General features: G+C 40.0%; 2 protein-coding genes and 2 long non-coding RNA genes across 4 annotated transcripts in view; 2 read left to right on the top strand and 2 right to left on the bottom strand.

Moving 5' to 3' along the window:
- The window catches only part of LOC145449027 (uncharacterized), a 374,781-nt gene that overhangs the window by 305,821 nt on the left and 43,755 nt on the right, over nucleotides 1-25,205 (bottom strand). The window lies entirely within an intron of this gene.
- LOC145448387 (uncharacterized) overlaps nucleotides 1-25,205 on the top strand; it is a 74,676-nt gene that overhangs the window by 49,340 nt on the left and 131 nt on the right. The window lies entirely within an intron of this gene.
- On the top strand, nucleotides 515-5,514 carry LOC145448296 (uncharacterized). The gene is made up of 4 exons (XM_080326661.1): nucleotides 515-665; nucleotides 2,938-3,082; nucleotides 3,137-3,351; nucleotides 4,626-5,514. The coding sequence occupies exons 1-4, from the start codon at nucleotides 581-583 to the stop codon at nucleotides 5,147-5,149; spliced, it is 969 nt and encodes a 322-aa protein (XP_080182787.1). The 5' UTR covers nucleotides 515-580; the 3' UTR covers nucleotides 5,150-5,514.
- LOC145448709 (uncharacterized) lies at nucleotides 19,663-25,094 on the bottom strand. Its single transcript, XM_080327174.1, has 4 exons — nucleotides 24,876-25,094; nucleotides 23,551-23,651; nucleotides 19,994-22,983; nucleotides 19,663-19,901 (listed from the first exon to the last, which is right to left on the bottom strand). Exons 1-3 carry the CDS (start codon nucleotides 25,092-25,094, stop codon nucleotides 20,307-20,309), a joined length of 2,997 nt encoding a protein of 998 aa, XP_080183300.1. The 3' UTR covers nucleotides 19,663-19,901; nucleotides 19,994-20,306.

Raw genomic sequence — 25,205 nt, 5'->3', positions numbered from 1 at the left:
AGTTCCCAGTTAAGCTGCGGTTCCCATTTCCCACTTCGTCATTCCGTAATTTTCTACCAATACATATAAATGGCTACGGCGGAGTGCAAATTAGGTGAGTTGATTTGACTTAACAATTATTCAGCGGTAGTCTGCCGGATGGCCTACGGCTACTATATGGTTGACTAAAAGTGGCAGTGATGTTCGACGAGGGGGCTATTTGTTAGATGTCTATGGTAACGGGCAACTATAAAATAGAATGTGATGTTCACGGAATTTAAATAAGTAGCCAAGACGCTTTATCTGTAGGCAGTAGTCCTGTACGATTTACGAATTACAAGCGACTGACAACTCACCAGCCTTAAATGTTAGATGTGCCGATGCATCCTATTACTATTGCTATTTTCGAAATACCGGATTAGTGTTCAATAGCTGTCCAGTGTCCAGTGTTCATTGAAGTAGAGAGGATAGCTATCAAATCATAATCTATCACGAGGCTTACAATTAAGACTACCAATGTAATATTTTCAAGATGTAAGAGGGAATGTTGAAGTTTGATATAAACACTTTTGACTCCTGAACTATAGCAAGTGGAGGACAGATGGCTCCAATAAGGCGGCACCTTAATATATCAAAGGATAAGGATTATTCTACTGGACGGAAGTGGCGAGCCCAGTCAGCACACGGTAGGTAATAGGGATGATGTGAAGCTGAGGTTCACGTTCGCGCTCTGTGTGTGAACCTCATAAATTTGGGGGTACACATTAATGAACTAACTTTGGTAGGTACTGCACTGTGAGCCTTTTTCATGTAATTAATTTTTCACAACGTTTCCATGCTTTTCAACTTCGGACCACTATCCGCCAGGCGCTGGCAGCATGAAAAGAAACTCAGCACTAGAATGCACCTACCAATTTCAAAAGTTTTTTGCTTGAGAGTTCGTTCGGAATATTCAGCTTTCCATTTGTGTCTTTAGTAATTCGCTGCTGTGAGCTTTGCGAGCAATCACACAATAGCAATAACGAAGCACACTATGTAAGAAGTCAGCGTATTGTGCCTAATCAACCAAACAATTATATTTACACCAACGAGATGGATATAAAGAATGCATTGATGTCTAATACAACAATCTGTCAGGAGATATATCTTTATTTTAAATCCTTATAGGAAACCCGATTAGGGTGTTGGCTATACTCTATAACTTGTTCTTGAGATTATATTCGGCGCAAGAATAGAAACCTAAGTTTCACTGGAAAACATGTATGTGTTGTCTATCCGAGTCATCGTTGACATGGTTGGCAAAGTGACGGTAAATGTTGATTTTGTAGAATTAATTTCGCATTTCATTTTTCCAGTGGATATATTAGGCGACGCAAAGTGAGAATGTAATTCCGCATTGTGGCATAATGTGGCCAGAGTCGTCGCTAGTTATACATATATATAGTAATATACACCTTTCAGGGGTTCGCACCATACCTGATGTATGTGAATTGCCGATCATCCACCGCATTCGGCACGTTACCGACATGTATATTAGACGTCGTGAGCATTGGTGCTAGTATAGGCATTACGAGGTTTCAGAAATTGAACGTATAAAAACTCGGATTTTTTCGGGATGTTCAATATGCGAGTCTTGTTATTTCTACGGATCGTGTTAGCATAACAGGCTCAATTGATTCGCCTCTGTAAAGTGTAAGTCTTTTTGAAATAGGTTGGCTCCTTGCTAATGATTGATGTAACCTAAATTTTGTTGGCAACACTGTCTCATATTCATATATCCATACTTTACCGTACCGTTATCGTTCGATAATCTTTATGATGAAATGATAACTGTAGGGCTAGTGATAAACAGCAACCAAATGACTTTTCTTCAAAATGACATACTATTCATGTAGAAATTGGGTTGACTTTTATTATTTCAAAGCGAATTCTACTACTGAATTTCTTGAAATACGTAGTCGTGCCTTCAAAATCCGCGCCTTCGATTTGATATGAACGAATGCTGAAAATTCATTTAGACCATGTGGTTTTCATACTTTTTGTAAACATATCCAAATAACAGTGATTGACCTCACTAATGCATCCATTTATTTTTACACAATCCCCAACAAAACAGCAAAATATTTGTATCAGTAGGATATTGGCAATTATAGCAGCTAAAATGAGTCTGCGCAGCACGATATTTCGTCTTTGACGGACATTCTGTTGATGTGAGTTCTACAGCTAATGAAGAAAAATTGCCTCGCGATGTTCCTAATTTAAAAAATACACAAAATTATTTAAGAACGATCTTGCAAATTCAGCGGCTTCGCGGACCCCTGGTTGGGAACCGCTGTTTTAGAATTTATTATAACTGATATTTAATACAATGTAATTGTCACACTGATTGCGATTCAACTTCTCAATTCTCAAAGTAACATAACGTTGGGCCACACGCCTGCATTGTGACAGCGACTATGCAAAGCTACGTTATAAATCAAGAACGTGGATAGCTCTGACGTTGTTTGTAATTTGCATTTACGATTTTGAATGTCACTTCCACGGCAGTTCATTTCTCGTCGTAGATCAGAAAGACAATGTGTATTTGAAACTGCATTGTGATACAGGCGCCGCCATGTCTCCAAGACTCTTTGGTCAATCAACGTATCGTGCAATCCAAGATTTCTTGGCAGACAACTACCACAAGGATAATTATACTGGTCGTTTTGAAGGTTTAGTAACAAGTTACTGCAATAATGATAAATTGGGCACAAAAATAAAAATAAATCGCAAAAAGTCATATGTTATGCCCAAAAGAGCCATATGTTCTTGACCACTGCTATAGGTTGACTATCTTGAAATGTTCCTGTCGAAGTTATTTCCAGCAATTAGTCGAGTAGCTAGACTGCTTACACTATATCGATCTCGGACGAAAAATTCCTTTCATTTTGTCCGTGAGAATAAATGTATTCTTTCCAGGATGCAATTGCGACTCCTATGGCATATATATGATAGGTAGCAGCTTTCACCCGCACGAGGAGGTTGTTAACGGCCCCATGCATTGTTATGATGTCGGTGATGGAAAATGGAAAGTGGTTAATAATCCGATACCAGGGGAAAAAAGGTAAATATATACCAGAACTTCGTATATTCCCCCAATTAATGTTCATGTTTCCAGATTCAACTTTGCAGTTACGACAGTGGCGAATACCATCTGGATTTTGGGCGGCAGAAGTGCTTCCGATGAGCGTATCTTGAATAGCGTTGTCGTGTATGACCCCCTGTATGGTCATTGGACTGCGGAAACTTCCATGCAGCACCATAGGGTCCAATTGGACGCCGCTGTTATCGGAAATCGGGTGTACGCCATTGGAGGGGAATCTCATACGACGGGTGTGTTCGAGTTTATTACAGCGATCATGTAAACGTCAGAAATCAATTCTTCAATCCCGACCGACGGAAAAGTGTATTAGAGTAATAACGTTTCGTGATTCATCATCATTCTGCCGGTAGGGAGACCTTATATGAGTATAATATATATTAATATATATGATATATATCAATATATTATACTCCTATAACAATGCAATCACACCCTAATTCGCTACAATCCAACTGACTGCATAAAATGGTTATTGGCTACATTCAATATCATAGGCCCCGGCTTACATCATGATATGTAGTCAACTTATTTTGTAGCCTACTGATGTGACAAGCAAATGCATAACCGAAATCCCCATAGCGTAAAAGATTGAGATCAGATGCAAGTCTGTTTCGGAACAACATATCATACAATACTTTGTTTTTAAAGCAGTTTTACGAGATTATAATTCGGCAACCAGACGTTTAGTTTGGAAAATAGAAACTAAATGACGATGACGCGAAATCTGTCGCCTCGATAATATTATGAAAAAACTGTGTTATCCAACAGATGATTGCCAATAACAGAGTTTGAGCGGATGAGTCAAGGGCGGGCTTTTCACCGAGCGTGATGCAAGTGCAAAAAATTATCGAGACGACATATTTCGCGTCATCGGAAGGGGCCGCTAACACTTTCATCTGTGTGCCTTGGAGTCGACCTTTATTAAAATACATCAGCCCAAGCTTTGTCTATAGAATGAATTCGTGTACCATCTTCAAATAGTACATTGAACGCTCTCTTATTTGAGATTTCATTCCATTCTCGTGACGTCATATTTTGTGATACGATTGTTGATATACAATGTTCTTTCCAATTCTCTACAAGTTGCTGACGATTACCCCTGACGAGTGTCAGCCGAAAATATTCGGGTTCATTTCAATATGAAAATACTGTACAGTCTACCTAAAACGAAAATTGCAAAACGAAATATGCCAATGGAGATATTTATAGCAATTCTATAAATTTTGATCTGTGACTATGATACAGAGAAGAGAATGCTTCGCCTAGATGCCCTGATATTTTGGCTCACGCAATCGATGTGAATTATATATCTGTATACTTGGAGTTCAAAATATAAAATATATAAAAAGAAAGTGGTCTGGCTAAAAAATGTGTACGAGTAGACGAAGAACAAGACCTTGATTAAGTTTTGAAAACTTGTAATACTTCGAAAAAGCAGATTACATATTTTACTACTATCCATCGCCGGTTGTTTATCGTTATTGTGTCTCCTTTGAAAATATAGCTGGAAATACTGTGGAGTTCTACATCAACGGGACATGGCTACCGCGCAGTTCAATGAGAAACAGCAGGCACTCTTTCGCTACTTGCGTGGTCGCAGATCGGATATATGCTGCTGGGGGAATCTGTGGTAGTCAAAAGTTGTCATCGGTGGAGTATTACAGTGAAGGGTCTGGTGACTGGACAGAGGTGATGGACATGCCAGCTCCCCGCTCCCATTTTCAACTAGCTGTTGTCGGCGACAGGATGTATGCAGTTGCCGGTGATGAAGATTCAACCGTAAAGTCGATCGATATCTTGTATAGCGATAATCAATGGTCGGATGATTTGCTACATCTTCCGCCTTATTTGCGGTACACGGCCTGCGTAGCGTCGCAGGAAAACATGTACGTGGTTGGATGGTGCTTCGGTCACCACGATGAAGGACGATTCGGGCGATTGAGACCTGAAAATAGTGCATGTGCGTTTGCGAGCTTACCGCAAGGTGCCCGTTTTAGCAGGGCGCGTCTTGCTGTCTTGAAAATGTGACCATATGTCAAGCGATGTGTTCGCGCAATATCTTATAGCTTAACATCGGTATCCATGTCGTTAAAGATCGGAATGTCAACTCGCAATGTTCATCGACTTTTCTCTTTCACGTACAAGTTTGAATACAGCGTCATATCGCCACAAGATCACACTGCGATACTAGATAGTTTGTTTTTTTGTATCTGTAAATACGCCGTCTTCTGCACCAAATTAGTCATGAACTCTTCTATTAATGATAGATTACATGCGTATAAGATACTTACAATACGTTGTATAGAGAGGCCCTATGGGGATTTTTGTTTTCCTGTTACACTCGCCATTTACACTTTTGTCAAGTTCGTAAAATGACTCGTCTCGACTCGAATCATTGTTCATGACTCGAACCAAGTCATATGAATCAATACGAGGACGGCGAAGGCAGACATTGGACTGTAAGACACGCAGGCGGTGACTTACGAAAAGCCTAAAAGTTGGCCTAGCTATAAGTCGGCAGTTACGAAATAAAAATGAAGAATATCGGCCCACATGTGTAAAGGGCCATAGTAATCGACAGACACCATGAATACTATGAAAAAACATTTCATAACTTCGAAGAATTGTTAAAGTCACCACATTGTGTCTCGTAACCTTGTGCAATGGTTACAACCCTGCTACAGAATATTTGTTAATTTACGCTATGAACAGGTGTGAGGTGCACTAGCTGATGTACGGGCACAGTGGATTGTGGTCGACGGGTCAACTTACTGGAGAATGACGCTGCGGGCAAGATGTTTTTAAGGATGTTGAATCTCATCGAAAATAGTTTTGTGTAAATGTTACCGTATATATTCATTATTCAGAAGGAACATTTACCCAGTGGTGGTCAAAAGTATTCACCGTCGCTACTCAAGTAGAAGTAGAAATAACGCCGGAACTTCTACTCAAGTAGAAGTAGGAGCGGTGGTTCACAAGTAAGCAAGTGGGTATTCTACGCTTATTTTTGCCTGAAAAACTGAAAACTGTCAAGTAGAAGTAGTCTAAAATCATAACTACCTAAAACGTAGTGTGAGTAGGCGAAATCTACTTCAAGTAGAAGTACTTCGTTACTGACCACCTCTGCATTTTCCCCACATCAGTCTTCATTTCTAGCACTGCGTTCAGGTTGTCAGCGTCTGAATATTGAGATAGGTGGATTATATTGAATTCGATAATAATCAATGAGTTTTCGGGAGAAATGTAACACAAAGAAAGTAAAAATACAACCTATTAGTCGAAAAAATTTCTAAGAGTCTTCAGGTGATTCAAATTTATAAATGTTGTTATCAACACAGCTTTGCTAAGGAACACCTCAGACGGACAATAAGAAATTTGGCATATTAAGAATATCTGCGGCCATATTACCACATGGGCTGATACCGCATGGAACAGACCTTGGCAAAGTGCGACCCGCGAAAGGTAGCTTGTAATTCAAAATATAAAACTTGCTTTTTAAATGACTAAAACCATCGGCTGTATCAAATAAACAGGAAATTCGTTTACTTCGAAGCCTGTTCGTTAATATGCCACCATTACGCTGCCCACGTAATCATCATGTGTAATCCAGATACCTTATAAAGTAAATGTGGCAAAGTAGGAGTAGCAATTGAAGTCACAAGAAATCACTCTTTCCATATAGTTTAGTTCAAACCTTCCTTGTTGACATTGTCACATTACGCATTATACGGTATGTGTTTCAATATGTGACGTGATGTTTCCAAATCCCTAATCGTAAAACAAGTCAATCAATGCTCGCGATTGCTATATGACTCACCATATTTATCACCCATAAAGGATTACCGGGCATGCCAAAAAAAAGAAAGCCGAAAACTGAAATTCAATGAAGGTTTAGGTTTACAATTTAGAGCACTACATATTCGCATATTGGAGTCAGGGGTAAACCCATCTTTTCAATTTTTGCCGATCATGTCGCCGACATTAATGATTTTAATTAAAGTCGGTCTTATGACAAAAACACGAAACACTCGGTCAAGGGAGGGCGAAGTTCAGAAAAACTGCAAGCTTCGCTCTACATCAGGGGCGGGCAACTTCTCCAGTCGGCGGGCTGGATATAGGAAAATTAGGTACTTGGCGGGCCGGATTGCTGGATCGATACATTATTCGCCCATTTATCCACATCTGCAAGGAATAAATTGTATTTAATGAATGCATTTTAACGACAGCACTGTCGCTTCAAATCCATTTCTCGTCGATAATGACGAAGACAATGTGGATTTGAGAATAGCATTGTCATACAGGCTCCGCCATGTCTGCTTCTATCTTATCAATCAACACACGGAGCAATCCTTAATTAAGATTTCAATTCGTTAGATAACCCCGGTACACCTAATTTACCAAGATATCAATTCATTAGGGTTGAGTAGGTGACGAGTTAGCGTCGTTGTTCACCAATCTCGATATTGAATTAAAGCGGTCCGCGTCCTCTACGAAATTTTAAAAGTGGCCCGCGACCCGTTTTGAGTTGGCGACCGCTGGTATAAGCGGTGTCTTACTATAGGGTCACCGTACGTCCTCTTTTAAGGTGATTTGTCCTCTTTTTTGACTTTTCTTAAAGTGTCCTCGGAGGACGCCCAAATGTCCTCTTTTTGGGATTTTGTCCTCTTTTTTGAGAATATTAGTTAAATCTATGGCAAAATCGATTGAGATACAATAATTTAGCACCGAAGTAACGCACCAGCGGCTATTTCGGGAGATGGGCCGGAAAGTTGACCCTTTTTTAGTCAACCTACTGATACTGTGAAAGGGAAAACTGTATTTTGGGTGCTGAGCGACAAAGTAGACCTCTCTTTATTTTAGTCAATCGACCACGAAGTGGGAAAAAATTTACCATTTTTCAGGATTTTCCTCTGGTTTTGCAAGTCTGAAAATTTTGAAAAAATGTCCTCTTTTCAGGTTTTCAAAATATGGTAACCCTACGTCTTACAAAAGCCTAGAAGTGTGCCGTGCTACATGTCGGCGGTCACGGAATTAAAAATAAGAAATATCAGTCTGGTGTAAATGACCGTTGTAGTCGGCAAACATCATGATCACCACAAACGACATTAGGGCTGACTACTTCGTAAATGCCCTAAATGTCTTCTCGCTTCGACGTACTTATGCGTAAGCTCCACTCTCGCACGCTGCGCATGCACGTATTTCATAACATATACAGTAGGGCTCTTCAAAAATGACTTTTTTTCTCAAATCGTACTGGCTACTTGATAAAATTGTTAGGTTACCTAATTTAAGCCTACACACAAAATTTGGTTCAATTCCAGCCAGTAACCGCTTTGCTACAGGAGAAGAAACTTTCTATTTATTATGTAAAAATTAATGATAAAAATTTGAAAATTTTCTGTTTACCCCCATGAAAGTGTTAGGTAGTCTAGAGAAACGAAGCTCACCAAATTTGGTTCAATCTCAACCAGTGGAAGCGGAGTTATTGCCGTCGAAAAATTTGGATTTGAATAAAATAGTATTTACGGTGAGCACAACTATAATAAATAAACAAAGAATCGGTCACCGTAAATACTATTTTATTCAAATCCAAATTTTTCGACGGCAATAACTCCGCTTCTACTGGTTGGAATTGAACCAAATTTGGTGAGCATCGTTTCTATAGACAGCCTAACACTTTCATGAGGTAAACAGAAAAATTTCAAATTTTTTATTATTTATTTTTGTAAAATAAATAGAAACTTTCTTATCATGTAGCAAAGCGGTTACAGGCTGGAATTGAACCAAATTTTGTGTGTAGGCTTGAATGAGGTAACTTAACAATTTTATCAAGTAGCCAGTACGATTTGAGAAAAAAAGTCATTTTTGAAGAGCCCTAATATACAGTCACTAAAATTGGACGTAGTAAGCATGTAGCGAGAAATCTCGGCAGACTGGGGCCACGGGCCACACTATCATGTAAGACGGAAAACTCTCCGCGGGCTGGACAAAATCCCTTCGCGGGCCGGATCAGGTCCGCGGGCCGTATGTTGCCCGCCCCTGTTCTACATAAAGGTTATTTAACCTGCATACTGCTCGGAAGGCGGCGACCAAGAAAATAGGCTTTGTACTATTGCATATGGGCCTATATTTCAGTGCAGTGGTTCTCGAACCGGGAGACATGAAAGCATCAGAAGGAAGTTTATTCAAAAAGAATTTCGCGTTCTGCGCGATATACCCTCAGATTAGAGTTGTCGCTCTGTGTATTGTCTGACTTTGATATTTCACAATTCTCTCATCAACAGCCATTCTTCCATGCCATCAAACTATCCGTTGGGATTGCCAGCATTCTGGTTGCACCTGTTATTATTTTGCGATAAGTGGGCGCAAAATTGTTTACTATCATAAAGAAAGGCGTTCCTAGAAAAGTTTCAGAACCATTGTTAGAGAGTCTTGATAAAAGAACGTGGATAGGGGTTTAAAAAGAGATAAAATGTATCATGTCTAACATTGTTTCGAATCATGGACAGCAAATGGATATTTTTCAAAATAAATGTCACTTTCTAGTTACCTAATATCAGCACATTCACTGAGCAGCATTTATTAACCGTGCAATTTAGAAATAAATTAAAAATACGCTGGAGAAAATAGCTCAAATTTTTTACTCGGCCCGCCAACTGATTTATATTTCTTATTTAGCCCGCGGCAGAAAATAATTGCCTATTCCTGGCATAGAAAGTCAGAATCTGGCGCACAAAAATGTTTTGAAGCGAGAAGTAAAATCATATCCATCAATACTTGCATTTGAATTAAAAAGCAAGTATGCTGAGTTCTTCCACAACGTTAAAGACAATTCGTAATCCATGTGGAGTTACCCGCATATCGGTAAAAATATGTGCCTTGCTTGACACCCCAATATCTCTGGTTACAGTAATCACAGAATCTCCCTTATCTAACGAAGTCGAGTCATGATGTTTTACCGTTTGTACTTTCTTTCGAACCATTCTAGTTTTTGATTGAATTTTGAAAACTGTCATAATTTTGTGAAAATTACCTATATTGTTCGATTTAATAGACCTTACTATTTAGGAATCTGTAAAGCAGCAGAAGGCAGGCAAAGCAATGGCCTTGCAGTAAAGTGTAGCCACACGGTAGCTTTTAACGTATAAGTGTTGTGCTGTCAGAACCGTAACTGCCGCACCCGTCCCCACCCAATTTGGGGGGGGGCGAGATCGAAGAGAGCCCTAAATTATTTCGTTATTTATTGGGTATTTTTTGTAAATTTATGTAAAAATACGCAAAAGTACGTATTATTTATGGAAATGGGCATTTCGGCGTCGGCCATCACTGCGCCACGATGCACCAAGACATATGAAGTTATAAGCCATGTAACACACGAAAAGTGTGCTGGAACGATCAGCATCGAGATGACCTTGTCCTTGTGCTGATCGAAAACGTCGATATATATTATATATACATATACGTTTAATTCTGCATATGTGCCTTAATGACATTCACCGAATGCTCCTGTCCTGGCGATCTGAACCCCACAGGCAAAATTGATTTGCCAGTAAAGAAATACTAATTTCAAATCGCGTGCGTCTTTTGGGTTAGCACGTTTTGGCAAGTTCAATATCGTTTGACATAGCAGATATAGGAGTTCACAAAATAGCATCATGTAACGAAGTCATCATACCACCGGGCCCACCCGAAGATGTTCAATTATTATTATTTAAGGGTCCTACCCTTTCCAACACACCCCACTCCTCTCTACCGCTAAATTGAATTACATGAGCAGAGAAAATAGAAAAATTGATAGCAATATATTTGCAATTTCCGATCATATTGACCGATTCAATCACGAATTATTTAAAATTTAATTTAACTGATGGAACTGCTTTCCCTATATACGCAAGCTCGTCCATCTCGTGCTAAATGTATGTCATATTACTCGGAGCACATCTGAGATTATGATCTGGCTCAATTACATGATTCCGGCTATGGAGCAGAACGGCCAGGAATACTGAGAGCCCGTGATCACACTTCAATGTTGTTCTTTTATGCATGGTTCGAATGATGGTACCGTTTTGACAGAGTGGGCTTCATGAATTTCGTACAAACTACTTTTAGTGACAATCATTCTTTACGAATTCGATTTGGAATAATCCATACTGTATGTATTCTGGACGATACTCTCATTTCGTCAAGGTTATAATTTATGCTATTCGCCATACTGATGAATTTGGCATAGTAGCATAGTTACCCATTATAACCAGTTGCGTATTGGTCTTCGTTGATATAAATCTGTTGTGACACAACAATAAAAATGTGAAATTGCTGCATAAATTAAATAATTGTTACATCGTTTATTTATGACATTTTTTGCTACTACAATGCAAACCGTAGACTAATACAGTTGAAGACAACTGCGTACCACTGGCAAAGGTATTGAGTCCACGCTTTAGTGGTATAAGTAGCCTATATGCGACGGCGCGACGCATCGATCAAGTCTACTTTTAGAAACTACTCCACTATTTTCGTTCTTCAACTCCTATTTATACTTCTACTTCTACTTGCAAATGGAAAGAACTTGACGATGTTACTTCTTTACTTTTATGCTGTTACGTACCAAGATGGGTGGGAAGATTTCGAAAATGTATCTCAATGATGTCATTTAACAAAAGTTTTAAGGTTACCACTCACTGATCGTTCCAGATACCAGAGTCCAATACCGGGTTTTGCGTGAAATCACTGCTGCAGACGATTTACAAAAGCAAATCGACCAAAATCAATCAAATGTGAGCGATGTCTTTTATCCCCACCATTGAGTATACGCTCATTTCACGGCCTCGATAACGGTGATAACCTCTTTATTTATCAGTTTCCCGAATGCTACTCAAAATTTGGATGTGCCTAATATTTATTACATGTCAACGGAACCCTGTTTACTTCATTGTCTCGCCTTTGTCTACTAGAAGCTGAGCAATATCGCAATAAAATTCCAGTGCCTGTGCATCCCCTGCGCAAGGATGTCACGCAAAATCGATGGAACGTCCAATGAAATTACAATGAAATAAATGCCTCCTGAACTTAATACCTCGTTGGATGATATCAGAAATTTAATGAACTACGCGATACCATATTCTCATGGAATCTCGCGGGTCCAAGACAGACAAGAAAGCAGAAAATGAAACACGTTTATTATACTATATTAGGGTTACCACACGTCAGTAGTTATATAGATCGGTCGCACGCGGCTATGGGGTTCTTATGGGCGGGGTGGCATGCTAACGAGAAACCGGGGGTGGCATGCTAACGTTTTCGTCTTATGGCGGGGGTGGCATGCTAACGTTTTCGTCTTATGGTGGGGGTGGCATGCTAACGTTTTCGTCTTATGGCGGGGGTGACATGCTAACGTTTTCGTCTTATGGGTGCAGTCGCATGATAACGCGAAACTCGTGGTGACATGCTAATGTTTTTGGTATACGTGCGGCGACATGCTAACGACGATAAATGTGTCTGTCGTGTATTCTTACGGTATCTGTGGTGATTCACCATGTGTTCTTATGGGTGCGGTCGTGATTCGCACTTTCAGACATCTCTCGCGTGGTGTTGAATATGTACGAGTCACCAACAATAACCGCACAAACGGAAACGCGGTTTGTTGTGAGGATTAAGCAGTGCGACCTATATTTCGAATGACCTGCGTGCGGAATTGTTTCTCGTCCAGCCGCTACTATCGATGATTACACTATAGACCGGTCAGTGTGAAATAATTTGATCGTAAATTATAATATATGATGTAGTTTAGTCGTGTCAAATGACCGATCGTGTTCTCTTTCCTCGCTATTGATTGCCACCTGAATAATACTTTCGACTTATTCGCTGTTTCGCGCCTATAGAATAGTCTGCTGTTCACAGTCGCAACAAGAATCACAAGTATACACATTTACACATTCGTTTATTACTCTGAAATCAAACTCTTCACAAAAGCACGTACAATCGTATCATTCACTTTTTTATCATCACCAAAATTATCCAAGTATTCCTCGGTTGAAAACCCTTGAGCTCTTTTTATCAAGAATGCGATAGCATGATCTCCACACACATCCGAAGTTTTACTCTGTAGCTGTTTCCCAGTCACAGAAAATTCATCCGACTCCAGGAATTGGAATATCCGAGGTTTTAGTGGTCCGAAACCTAGCGAATCATGAAAATGAGTATCGTCATCTCGGTATATAGACACCCAGTGAGACCCAGGCAAACTCGACTCATCGTAATTAATGACGATAGCGAATTTTCCGCTAATTGGTTTCTTCGGTAACTGGTCTACTGGATAAGTTCCTAGATATAGACTTCGTGTGTCAGGATGGTTATAGAGAATATCATTGATCTCAGACGTATTCATATTTCGACGACTTGTCTTTTTTGATTCAGTTGTAGAAGATGTTGAAACTCCTTCAAACATAACAAGGTTACGGAGGTTGGTAACGGCTTCGATGTAGTCAAAACCAGATGCACAGTTCCTGTCTTATGAAGTTGATAACATCCCAAACTATTATCGGGCGTCAAATCAAACACAAAAAGAGTGTATCCATTGACATAATCTTTGCGTGAAATATTTAAAGGTGCCTCGGATTCCCAGCGACCTGTCTGAGAGAATAGTGCCATATATCCTTCGAGTCCGCCATGTTTATCAAAATCGAAATGAAATTCGCGTCCGTTAATTTGACGCCCATCCACACTTAACGAAAGATTTTGAACATCAAAGTGTTTAAAGTTGAATGGGTTTTTGGTCCGAACACCGTTAAATGTCGTGGTCTCAACTAAACCAATTACGATCTTCTTTGGCATGGTGCCGCTAACTAACTCTCTATCAATTTTCGACAAGCCCGCCGCGAATGTATGAGTCGACATTTGTAAGCGTATCCAGGGATACTTTGCAGTATTCTTCTGTAATACAGACTTGTGTGCCAAGCTTACACTTTCAGCGATCTTCATCTGTTTGACATACACCTCCATTTCGAGTAAAACAATTTGTACATCTTCCGCATCACCGAGCAGACAGAAATTATCTTCGTTACGTGTAAATTTTAATTTCATGTCGACATTATCCAACATACATCTAGACTGTTCAAAAAGACCCATTCGAATTTTTCCGATCAACTCTAACGGAGTGCTGTTTTTTGTAAGGTCTTTTCGTTTAACATATCCAGTATTCGCTGCACCAAGAACATCCATAGATCCAGCGACATCTTTATAAAAACCTTGTCCTTGCACAAAACTCTCCGAGGCCTCGTGAGTATCATTCAACAACCGAGAGATATAAGCTTTGTACGCATGACAATTATCCGAATTTGTGATAACCTCATTTGAAATAGTTACATCGATTTGTTTGAAAAGAGAATCCAACATGTTATTGACCAGGCCCACTTGTGTATCGTTTGCTAAATCAGTTCCATCGCGTTTAGTGAGCTTCAAACGTAATCTCAAGAACGTGTTTTGTAGATCCATATATCGATCCGTCCTTGGTAATTGTACTTCCATGACATTACCTAAACTATGGGGTTTGACGACGACATATTGCGATTCCTCAATACTGGTTTGTGTGTGGGGTATACTAAATATGTTTAATCCCGAGTTATGACATTCTCTGGAACCCGCGTGCATCAACATAGTTCTTAGTCGAATATATCCTGTTGTTTACGACGACGTTTGGATGAAGTGTTCTTTGACTTTGTTTTTTTCCTTTTTATAGCTTTTGGGGTTAAAATTTTATCAATCACTCGACCGCCAGCTTGTTTACTTCTCTTGACAACACTAGACTTGATCGAGTTACCCCGTAATAGATCTCTCGCTATTTCACCTCCAGTCCGTAACAATTGACCGCCGGCGTATTTCGCAATAGGTGTCACTAAACGACCGAGTGATTTAAACAAACTCCCAATACCGGAACCGGCTTGAACTCCACCACTAAAATATCCATAACCATCACCTGTCTGGTTATAATGACGATGGACAGAATGATGATCACACGTGAAAACAACTTTCATATTCGCTTCCTAATGTTAAATGTAGCTTGCAATGAACGACTTATTATATTTATAGGTTCCCCAAACTCATCCCTGAGGTAAAGACATACAGAATCTACAACATCTTTTGAAACAGGGAAATAATACGGATTTGTCGCTACCCAATTATGCGTGACATCACCAGGTGTCAGCGGTATAACTCGTAATAAACGCGCTAACACATCTCCAAGTAAGTGAGGGTGAATAATATCACAATACACAAACAAATATTGACCAATCGCCGGTTCGGTTAAAGTGAAATCGATCTCCATGAGGGCTAATTCGCAATATCTCGTCGGGATGTTGTTGATGGTGAGTAGTCTGTGTTCAAAATCAACACCAAGCATAGAGGTGGTTAACGTCACTATTTTCATCGTGCGTGGAGTGTCAATGTGGTCTCTATATCATGTACTAACTGACCGTATTGATCCCGGATGGTGATTTTTATATCGCGGATGTGGTTAATCGATACTGGGAAATAAAACGGTTTTTCATATACAACTTCTTGTCTCATACACGTCTCGTTATTTACTTGGATCACACGAAGCAATTGACTCATGTAATCACCCACCGGATGATGTCGTAGTACATTGATATACACAAAAAGATATCTGAGGTGGGGTTGAGTTGGTTTAGGTTTGATCGACGTGACATTACATACTGGTGTCGACACTTGATCAACTACACTGAAATAATTCGTGAATATATCCGTGGGGTGGAGTGTGATACGTTTCGAGTAACGAATTCGGAAAAGTTCATCGTTGATTCTTTCGGTGAAACAGTGTTTGAAACTGTCAGATAATATTCTTCGCGTCAACTCGAGGTTGTTTGCATAATTCCCAAGTGGTGTTAGGTACGCTTCTACTATTCGATCTTTCTCATTATGTAGCTCCCAGAGTGCTTGATCACGATTGATTATAATTCGATCAAGAGATTCACTGACAAAACTCATATCCATCAACGCGAGTTCATTACAAATAATTTCATTCGGTAACACCACTGAGAATTCACCTTGGGTGCCAGACAACGTGATGTAACTCATATCGAATCAACAGCTCTACGACGGAAGCGTAGGGTTACTGTCACTGGTGCTTTTCGAAATTTAATAGGGTTGCCAGCTGCATCACGTAGATAAATTCGTATCGTTCTAAAATTGTTTCTCGCTAAAGCAAAGAAGTATGGTTTTGGGAATATGTTGATTTGGTTTTCATTCGGTTTAGCGGTTACAGTAACCACCCGTAAAAGTTGTTGCAGCTTGTCACCGTGTGGTCTTGGTTGTATCAGATCGCAATACACATAAACCTTATCAATCCGTTCCAACTTTATCGCGGGTGTAAAGATAAATTCTACCACTCCACGGCGACGAGATACAACGCGTCTAAATGTTATTGTGTCCAACACAGAACCAAGCGGTATCAGTCCGTAAGGCTCGGGTGAATCATGCGTGGTACGGGGTATGTGTTTGACGCTAGAGTCTGCGGTATCGGTATTTATGGGTACACCCCGCTTGTGTCTTTTTTTACTCGTGACTAATCTTCTGAATGTGATTCTAAAGTCACCGAATCCTTGTAAAATGAAAATGTCCCCCATGTAATATTTCTCGTACGATTCTAACATTTCACCGATGCTGTAATACGAACCTTCGGGAATATAATACCGATCGGTGTATCCATTCGCATCGACAAACCCAAAACCGATACTTTTCGCTGTCACTTCAATTCGCGGTTGGAAATCATGGGGGAAGGTCAGCTCACATAATCCTAGCTCATGGCGATTCATTTCTAATTCTTTGTAAAGTTCCGTTTGAAAATCTGTGCTAGTATTCGGAAATTTATCCAAACTCGCATTCGAAGGTAGAGTCAACAACATTTTATTGTTTCTTTCAACATATACGGCGAGGTGATGGATTCGGTAATAAATACCCAAGTGAAGAAGACAGTAGCGTTAAATATATCTCACGATCCACCCCGACAGAAATTTGATATAATGAAAACACGATTACACACACTAACATACAAATCTGTACAATAAACACAATCTGGTTTTTCAGACTGTTCGAGACTTGACCCATGCGAGATGAGACGGGATCAGAATCCATAGTTTGGTTGAACAACATTTTCAGCGTCTATTTATACAAATCCGATACCCAGGAATTAAATTTAGACGGGTAACCCAACCATTTTACAAAATATTGCGTTTTCTGTCCTTTCTTGCGAGTAGACAGGATTTTCTCGATATTGTAAATATTATTATTTTTAGTTATTGGTTGTAATTCTTCACGTTGGAATCTACCGTCTATAACTTCGCCGTGGTAGTCTTTCAACTGATAAGTAGGAGGGTCACCTTTACGACATTGAGATACGAAAAAGATTTCTTCCAACTCGCCAAGGCACATTTTACAAAATTACCACGTGATTTCGAAATCCTGACGGGTGTGCCGATAGTTAGTTTGGGTTTTTTAGGGGTCATGTCGCCGTATAACCTATGGAAAATTTGTTCTTGATTTGAATAATCAACATCCGCTGGAGGACACCCTATAGCCACGTGAAAAGTAGTGTTATACCCTCGACATATCTCGGACAGGACATCGACATAATTCAAAGTCTTATTATGCGTGAAATAACGGTATAACACTTGCTTAACAGTACGAATAACACGCTCACATATCGATGCTTTCAGTTCACTATTTGTATGAAAATGTCGCACATTGTTATCTTTCAAGAAAGTCTGAAACGCACGGTTAGTAAACTCAGAACCCTGATCACTTTGAATAACATGAGGTATACGATCCTTAAATATTTCCTTGAATCCACGAATAATACCTTGCGCGGTTTTGTTCTTGAGCGGATACAGATATAAAAATCGGCTGAAACAATCGATCGTCACCAACACATATTTAAAATTATCGTTTTCTTTTGAAAGGTTTTGCATATGCATGAGATCGGTTTGATACTGAACACCAAGACCGGACGTAATCACTCTAGGTCTCTTAAATTTCTTTCGATATGGAAAATGTTTTGTGTACGCGTCCTTGCTCGAAAGAAACTCCTTGACTTTGGCTCTATTCCGCCCTCTAGAGAATACGTATGCACCGCGGTAACTACCAGGGAGCCCTGGTGTGAAATACTTAGTATGGCTCCCATCCGTATCGTCTCGGGGTCTTGGGTGTACGACCGCTTTTCGTCGGGGCATGCTGAGTCTTTACTTTGCTTCGTTGGCGACTCGGCGATGGTATAGGAATCCTTGATAGTTCACCCTTGATCAGGCGTCGCAGTGCATCCAACTCACTAGCCGAAAATAGATTCCTTTGTTCTGATATATCGATTTTCATCGGTTGATTCAGTGTGTCGTGTTTTGTTTGATAACGATTTAGTGCGTCGTTATATAAGGCTAATTTTCGTTCTTGGGGTATGTTCATCTGTAATATGTCGCTCATACATTTGTCGATATCCAAATTCAATTTCTGAACGTCAGCTCCGTTGATCGGACTCGGATTTATGAAGATTTTTTTAAAAGAAGTCATTTTTTGAAAAGATTACCGAGTAAACCAGTGACGACGGGTAGGATGCTTGATAATAGAGTCATAAACATACCCCCATTCTGGTTGACCATACGTTTTTTATGTCGAATAGGGATGTCTTTCCTGACAAGTCGACGTAAACTACATTTATGAGCTGATAGTCGCTTTCTTTTATACTTTGAAAGAGGGATGTTGCCGTTTAAAATGTTCTTTGTACAATCGCATATACACTCGATCAATTCTTTGCTGGCCCCCGATATAATTTGCTTGCGTATCTCGGGTTTACTTTTATGTAGGAACTCTAGTGTGGGAATATGCCGCCGTGTCCGAGCTGGTACCTTGGTCATTTTGAGTTTAAAGTCGGCTCTGCGTCTGGCTATTTATACCATCGGGCTATAAACCACCATGGTTTCACCAGGGAATATATTGGTCATAACGCGTCGATTTTCAGGTGCTTCTTGCGTGAGATCGAGGAATAAATAACTATGAGGTTGTCTAGCAGCGTCACGATAAGCCTCTGTTAAAAATCTAGAGTTTGGATACATTTGTCGACCAAGAAAACTGATCTGCTGTTGGTCGCGCGGATTCTTGAAAATCACCATATACGAGCTCGAGAGACTCAAGTCACGTGCTCCTTTACCCTTGTGATACAGGTTCTGTGTGATATAGCAAATTGACTTGGCTGAATGATGAGAAAATCTTGTAAAGTAGTCTGCAATTTTCGCTGTCTCAGTCATGAAATCATCCACTATAATCAAGGTGTCTTCAGAGCAAACCTTCAACTCTTCTAAAATATCTAGACCAGCGTGGAATTCTACGTTATGCATCGTCTTGAAAACCTCCTGATAATTATTGTAACAATATACGACCCTGGACACACTAGGTTTAATCATTGATGTCGCATGTCTAATCAGCTTGGCAACGAAAGTAGTCTTCCCACTTCTTGAAGGACCACTCACAATACACGCGAATGGGTGGATCAATTCCATCGTTTGTTGTTTATTGAAACTCGATAAAGTGCATGTGTTTATATATCAACAAGGTTGGGAATATCCACTGTTGTAGTCATCTTGTTCTAGCGGAATATATAAACCCAGTAAAGTTCGATTTAGCAATTTTCGCCGGGTTATGAAATCTTCATCTGTTTCTCATCGTCAGTGGAAGTTGTAGCGTTACGAATGCTTCAGGTCGTCAAGCAGCTGATCCCAATCTGTAAAATAATAAATCACATAAGAGGATTCATAATACGTTCATAGCGCTTTAAAATCTAACAGTGTTACTATACCAAACTATAGACCTTACCACGATCACAAGTTTTGGTGGTCTGCTTTTCATCAATCGGGTATCATCGACATTGGGGGTTGTTTGGTAGAACCAAGAATCGTGAACTGTGGTAATTCCCGCTCCAAGGTAATCATCTCTACATGTAAACCATTAAAATCTAACGACATGACAGACTTTAGATAGGTAATAGTGTTATCCATCTGGAAAACAAATGATACATGAACACACAATACAAATAAATCACATCAAACATACAGTATATACAAATAAATTAAAGTCACACAAAATATATACAAGTACACCACAATAACATTCAACGCCGTGATTTATTTTATCTTGGGTCACTGTGAAAGCGATTGAGAGCGTGGAAAGATGCATCGGCGTCGTATCTCACTTCCATCAAACCAGGTTGATGAAGATAATGAGCATACGCATCTTTACAGCATTGTCTCGAGCGGTCAAAAGAAATCGGATCAGTCAAGAATTCGTTTCGATGCTCATCACAAAAATAACGCGGAAACCAATTCTCGTAATCACAGTAAAATTCGTTCCTTTTCTCGGAAATGAGAATATCATCGAGCGGTGCTGAATGCGCGATGAAAAACGAGTTGATATCCATCGAAAGTAGCATGAAGCAGTCGGCTCGAAAATATTTGCATAAACAATCATAAAAAAACGACAACATCCGTAATTTGACATTATTATACAACCAGAACGATACTTGAATGCAGTTATCTTGCTCGATCTTTTGAGGATGCTTCGTTATTTCAAATAGATCTGTGTTTAATTGTTCACACTTGATGAAAAAGCGATCCTCCACATTTGCGTCCAATTCACTTTTATCACAGAACGTGGTTTGTTTGAGTTTACGCGGATTCATTAACTCGCAATCATAACAAGAATTCGCAGCGAGTTTTTGCGTTAGCTCAATTATATCCATGTTAGGCTCGCGATCCCCAGCGCGTCGACAGTCTGAGACATTTTTCGCAAAGTTGTCAAAACATGTCTTTTTTGTGAATTCGACAGCCTCATGAATTTTTGATACCACCAACCCGTGATCTACATACCATTTGATCAAGTCGGAGGTTAGCAAGATTTTCTTACCGCAGTACGACGCAACCAACATGTCAGTGGGTTTACTGGGTGATTTCCGATCTACAGCAAGCTGATTCATGTCACTTTTCACGGTATCGCGAGACACCGTGGTATTTTTGAATATCGGGCGGAGTTGAGCGAATCGCTTTTTCGACCGTGGTCGAGTACAAATATCAACCAACAAACAACCAAAGAAAGTACCATTCATCACCATCTCCATCAATTTCTGTGGGGTGACAGACTTGGCACGAGTCAGTTGCGGTTGAATGCCATCGAGATATCGCACAATATGAGGATTTCTCTTCTCGATATTCCACTCGCATTCCCATTTACATACAACTCGATAATTTAGACTTTCGTAATAATCATGAATGCGTTTAGCTCGCTCTCGACGTACTGGGTCGTCACATCCGAATCTGCAATCGTGGGCGTGAAAATCGCATCTAAGGAACAATAAGATTATCCCTTGTCCGCCCGAATTACGATAAAACCCATCAGGTCGATAATTGCGTATCCCCACGTGAATTTCAGACCCGTTAAAAGCGTGGTGAACATGCACCTTATGAATATGAGAATACCAATTCATCCACTGGGTTACAGTCTCTGAGCATTTCGGCGCGGTCTTGACAGGTTTGAATTTAGTACACTCGGCGTCGGTTGGTTGCCAACGTACCGCAAATCCGGTTGGACTTGGTCGACTTAAAGCATACAGATAGAGTGAGTCGCTGGTCAAACTTGTTATATGTCGCGCAATCTGTGCATTTCCCTTATAGAAATGTTCTTTTATTCGAGTTACACCTGGTTTTGGGTATCGATGGAAAATGATCGATGGTCCACCCACTAAATTGTCTCTGAATAGCGAAAACAGATCCCGGTGTTTATCATTGAACAAGGTGAAATCACGTGGGATGCTATTAAAAAGATGTCTCGATACAACCCCGAGCAGACAGACCGCATCCTTGAATATATCAACATTGAATTGACTTTTGAAAGATTGGAATTGTTTTTCTAAAGCCTCTATGAGGTAGCGAGTATCGTTCGCGTTGCACCATCCGAGATAATCACGCAGAGAGGTCATTTTGTTGTCGTTCCAAACCTTCAAACAGTTTTCATATTCCGATGTTGATATATTGTAACCTTTTAGTGGGTTATAAAACTCGTCGTGGTTAGGAAGCCTCGAGTTATCCAACTTTTCCAAACTAGTCAGAAACTGGTGCGGGAAGTGAGCTTTAGTGGTGCTACATTTGAAGGCTTCCAAATATGAATCATACGAGAACCCGGGTGCCAAGTAATTCACAATATCCAAGAATTTGAGTCTGTTGGTCGTCATTGAGAGAAATTTGTTACCGCGTTTCCATACACTGAGATTGTCGTCAACGAGAAAACCAAACAAATACGCTTTGAGCCAGTTCAAGTCATACCGATCACCATTGAACGACAAAACAGGAATTTGACGTAAATAACACATAAACTCCTCCTGTAAACGCTCAAGGGGTATTGGGTGTTTTGAAGGATCAAGCGCTTTCATTTCGGTAATTTTTGATTTGAGCATCTCCAAGTAGGGTTGATATTCTGTGAGTGACAGTCTGAATGATTCGCTTTGAATATCATGAAAATGATCAATCATTTGTGCGCACAAATCGTTTGTGTCACCGCTCGAGGCAATCACATGCGACTCCGAGTAACCTTCCACATTAGACGATATGCTAACAGAGATGGGGATGTTCTGGTGCTCTCGCAAAGTTTTTGAGGTATCGTACAAGCTCTCTATACTGAACGCGATACGGTATTTGAAATAACGAAGTTCGTGAGGAACGAACACCCCTTCTAGATCAAGTTTTTCAAAGATGTTCAGAGGAGGGCTATAAACCCAGCCGGGGAACACTTCAACAGGACCCGTTACACATTTGTGTCTGGTCAAATCATATTGTTCATCAAATAATCGTTGGCAAACATCACATTTATAGGTCTGTATATATCGCCTCATATCAGTAATGAGACAGAAGTGTGCATGTTCTAAATGTAAATACACAGGTTTCGCTTCAAAGGTACTACGACGTAGTGCGACAGCTTTACCCTCGGTCTTGGTGTACACGAATATGGCCACATTAAACAAGACCTCGATATCATGTAACATGTCAAGTGTCACACCAGATTCTACACTGACGCCATATACCGAAGTAAATTGTTGAGCCAAATCTTTGGTATCTTTTCCTAGTGAGTGCGCGATACAGCGAAAAGCACAGAGATTATCGTTGTACTTCGTGTTATTTTTTCGACGCGTAAATGTCGAGATACATCTTGATTGTGCGAGTCCTGGGGGTATTTTAATACCGACACAACCAATCAACACACCGTCGGTAGGATATACATAAAACTGCGGGTTGATCAGACATATCGATTGGGTATCTTGGAAAACATCCGATCGCTTACGATCGATGACTCGAATATTATACACACGGCTACTGTTCACTACATACGATTTCACCGCTTGCCAGTTCTGAGATGTAATTTGTTGGTGTTGGTTGTCAATCTCTGGTGGCTCATTCTCGTCCTCGTGATTTCCCCGTCGTCGACTCATCTGTAGAAGCGATAACACACAGTCAAATTCAGAACTTGGGGAACATTAAACTAGTCTTACTTACAATCTATTTTCTTTGTCGGTGTCTTCCTTGACTCTTTATGCTTAATAAAATCAGCGACGTATTAAACTACGCTCGCTAACGTTGTGTTATAGCGGATAACTTACCGGTAGACTTGCGTGTTGTTATTAATCCTTGAGTTTACTCTGCCTGTTCAACAACAAAAATCGTTACATCACACTCACTAGTTCTGAATAGTAATAACTCACCAATCCAATTCTTTGCTCAAATTTCGATGATTGTTTTGTCTGTAGTATAAACAAATATTAAATTATGTTCATAAATCAAAGTACTCGTACCGAATAACTTACTCATTAAACCCTTGATCCCTGCGTCGATGTAATCTCTATATGTAAACTATTTAAATCTAATTACATAACCGACTTGAGATATGAAATAATGCTATCCACCTGAAACAAATGATACATTAACAAACAATACAAAAAAATTCATATTGAACAAAGATAATGTACAAATAAACCCCAATAACACCACACACATTATATACAAGTAAATCTCAATAAAATTCAATGACAGGATTATTTTCTTTGATCGCTATGAAAATGATTGAGATCATGAAAAGACACATCGGCGTCGTAGTTTTTTTTTTTTAACCGTATAAATGGTGTGGCACATCTTGATTGTGCAAGTCCTGGCGGTATTTCGATATCAGCTCAACCAATCAACATACCATCGGTAGGATATACATAAAACTGTACATTAGTCAGACAGACCGGCAGTGACTTTGTATCTGCTCGAGAGTTTTGTAACAAATCAAGTGCGGTTTCCAAGCGAATAGATTCAACAAATTCATCGAATTCAGGTAATGTTGAAATTAGCGCTGGTGTTTCTAATACACTATCGACATTCGCCGACGCATGAAAATAACGAAATCTCAGAGTCTCAGTGTGATATAAAATGAAGGCCAGTGCGTAGTTCACTTTAAAGGTGTGTGACTCGGAGAAAAATATCGCTTGGATATCGCGGTAAACATCTGTTAGCTCACGATCGATAACTCGAATATTATACACATGACTGGTCTTTTTCACTACATACGATTTTATCGCTTGCCAGTTCTGATTTACAACTTCTTGGCGTTCGTCGCCTGTCTCTGGTGGTGTGTCTTCTTCCTCGCGAACACGATTCCGTCTGCGTCGACTCACCGACTTCAGCGACGCCTGGCGCGCTATATCTGCGTGGTTTGGCCGCATTTCGATCGTTGTCGTAAGGTCGCGTTCTGCGGATTCAACTCTTAAATCAGGCGTCGTCAGATCACCAGGATTAATCACGTCAAAGATATCCGCATTCTCTTCAAATTGCGATTCGAATGCATTTGGTTCATAACCAAATGTATCAATATTGTCTATCTGAACCTCGGCCATTGTACAATCTAACTGCTCCAACCAACGTTTATGTCTGCGACAGCAAAGTATAACAATCGGATCGTGGTGTTGGCTATTTATAGATTTATTTCGATAGTAGCATGCGGCTGG

This window comes from Botryllus schlosseri, chromosome 10 (assembly GCF_051294905.1).
Source record: "Botryllus schlosseri isolate E-star chromosome 10, Bs_hap1, whole genome shotgun sequence".
Classification (NCBI taxonomy): domain Eukaryota; kingdom Metazoa; phylum Chordata; class Ascidiacea; order Stolidobranchia; family Styelidae; genus Botryllus; species Botryllus schlosseri.
The sequence above is the reverse complement of the archived record's forward strand: the minus strand, read 5'-3'. Positions and strand labels throughout refer to the sequence as shown.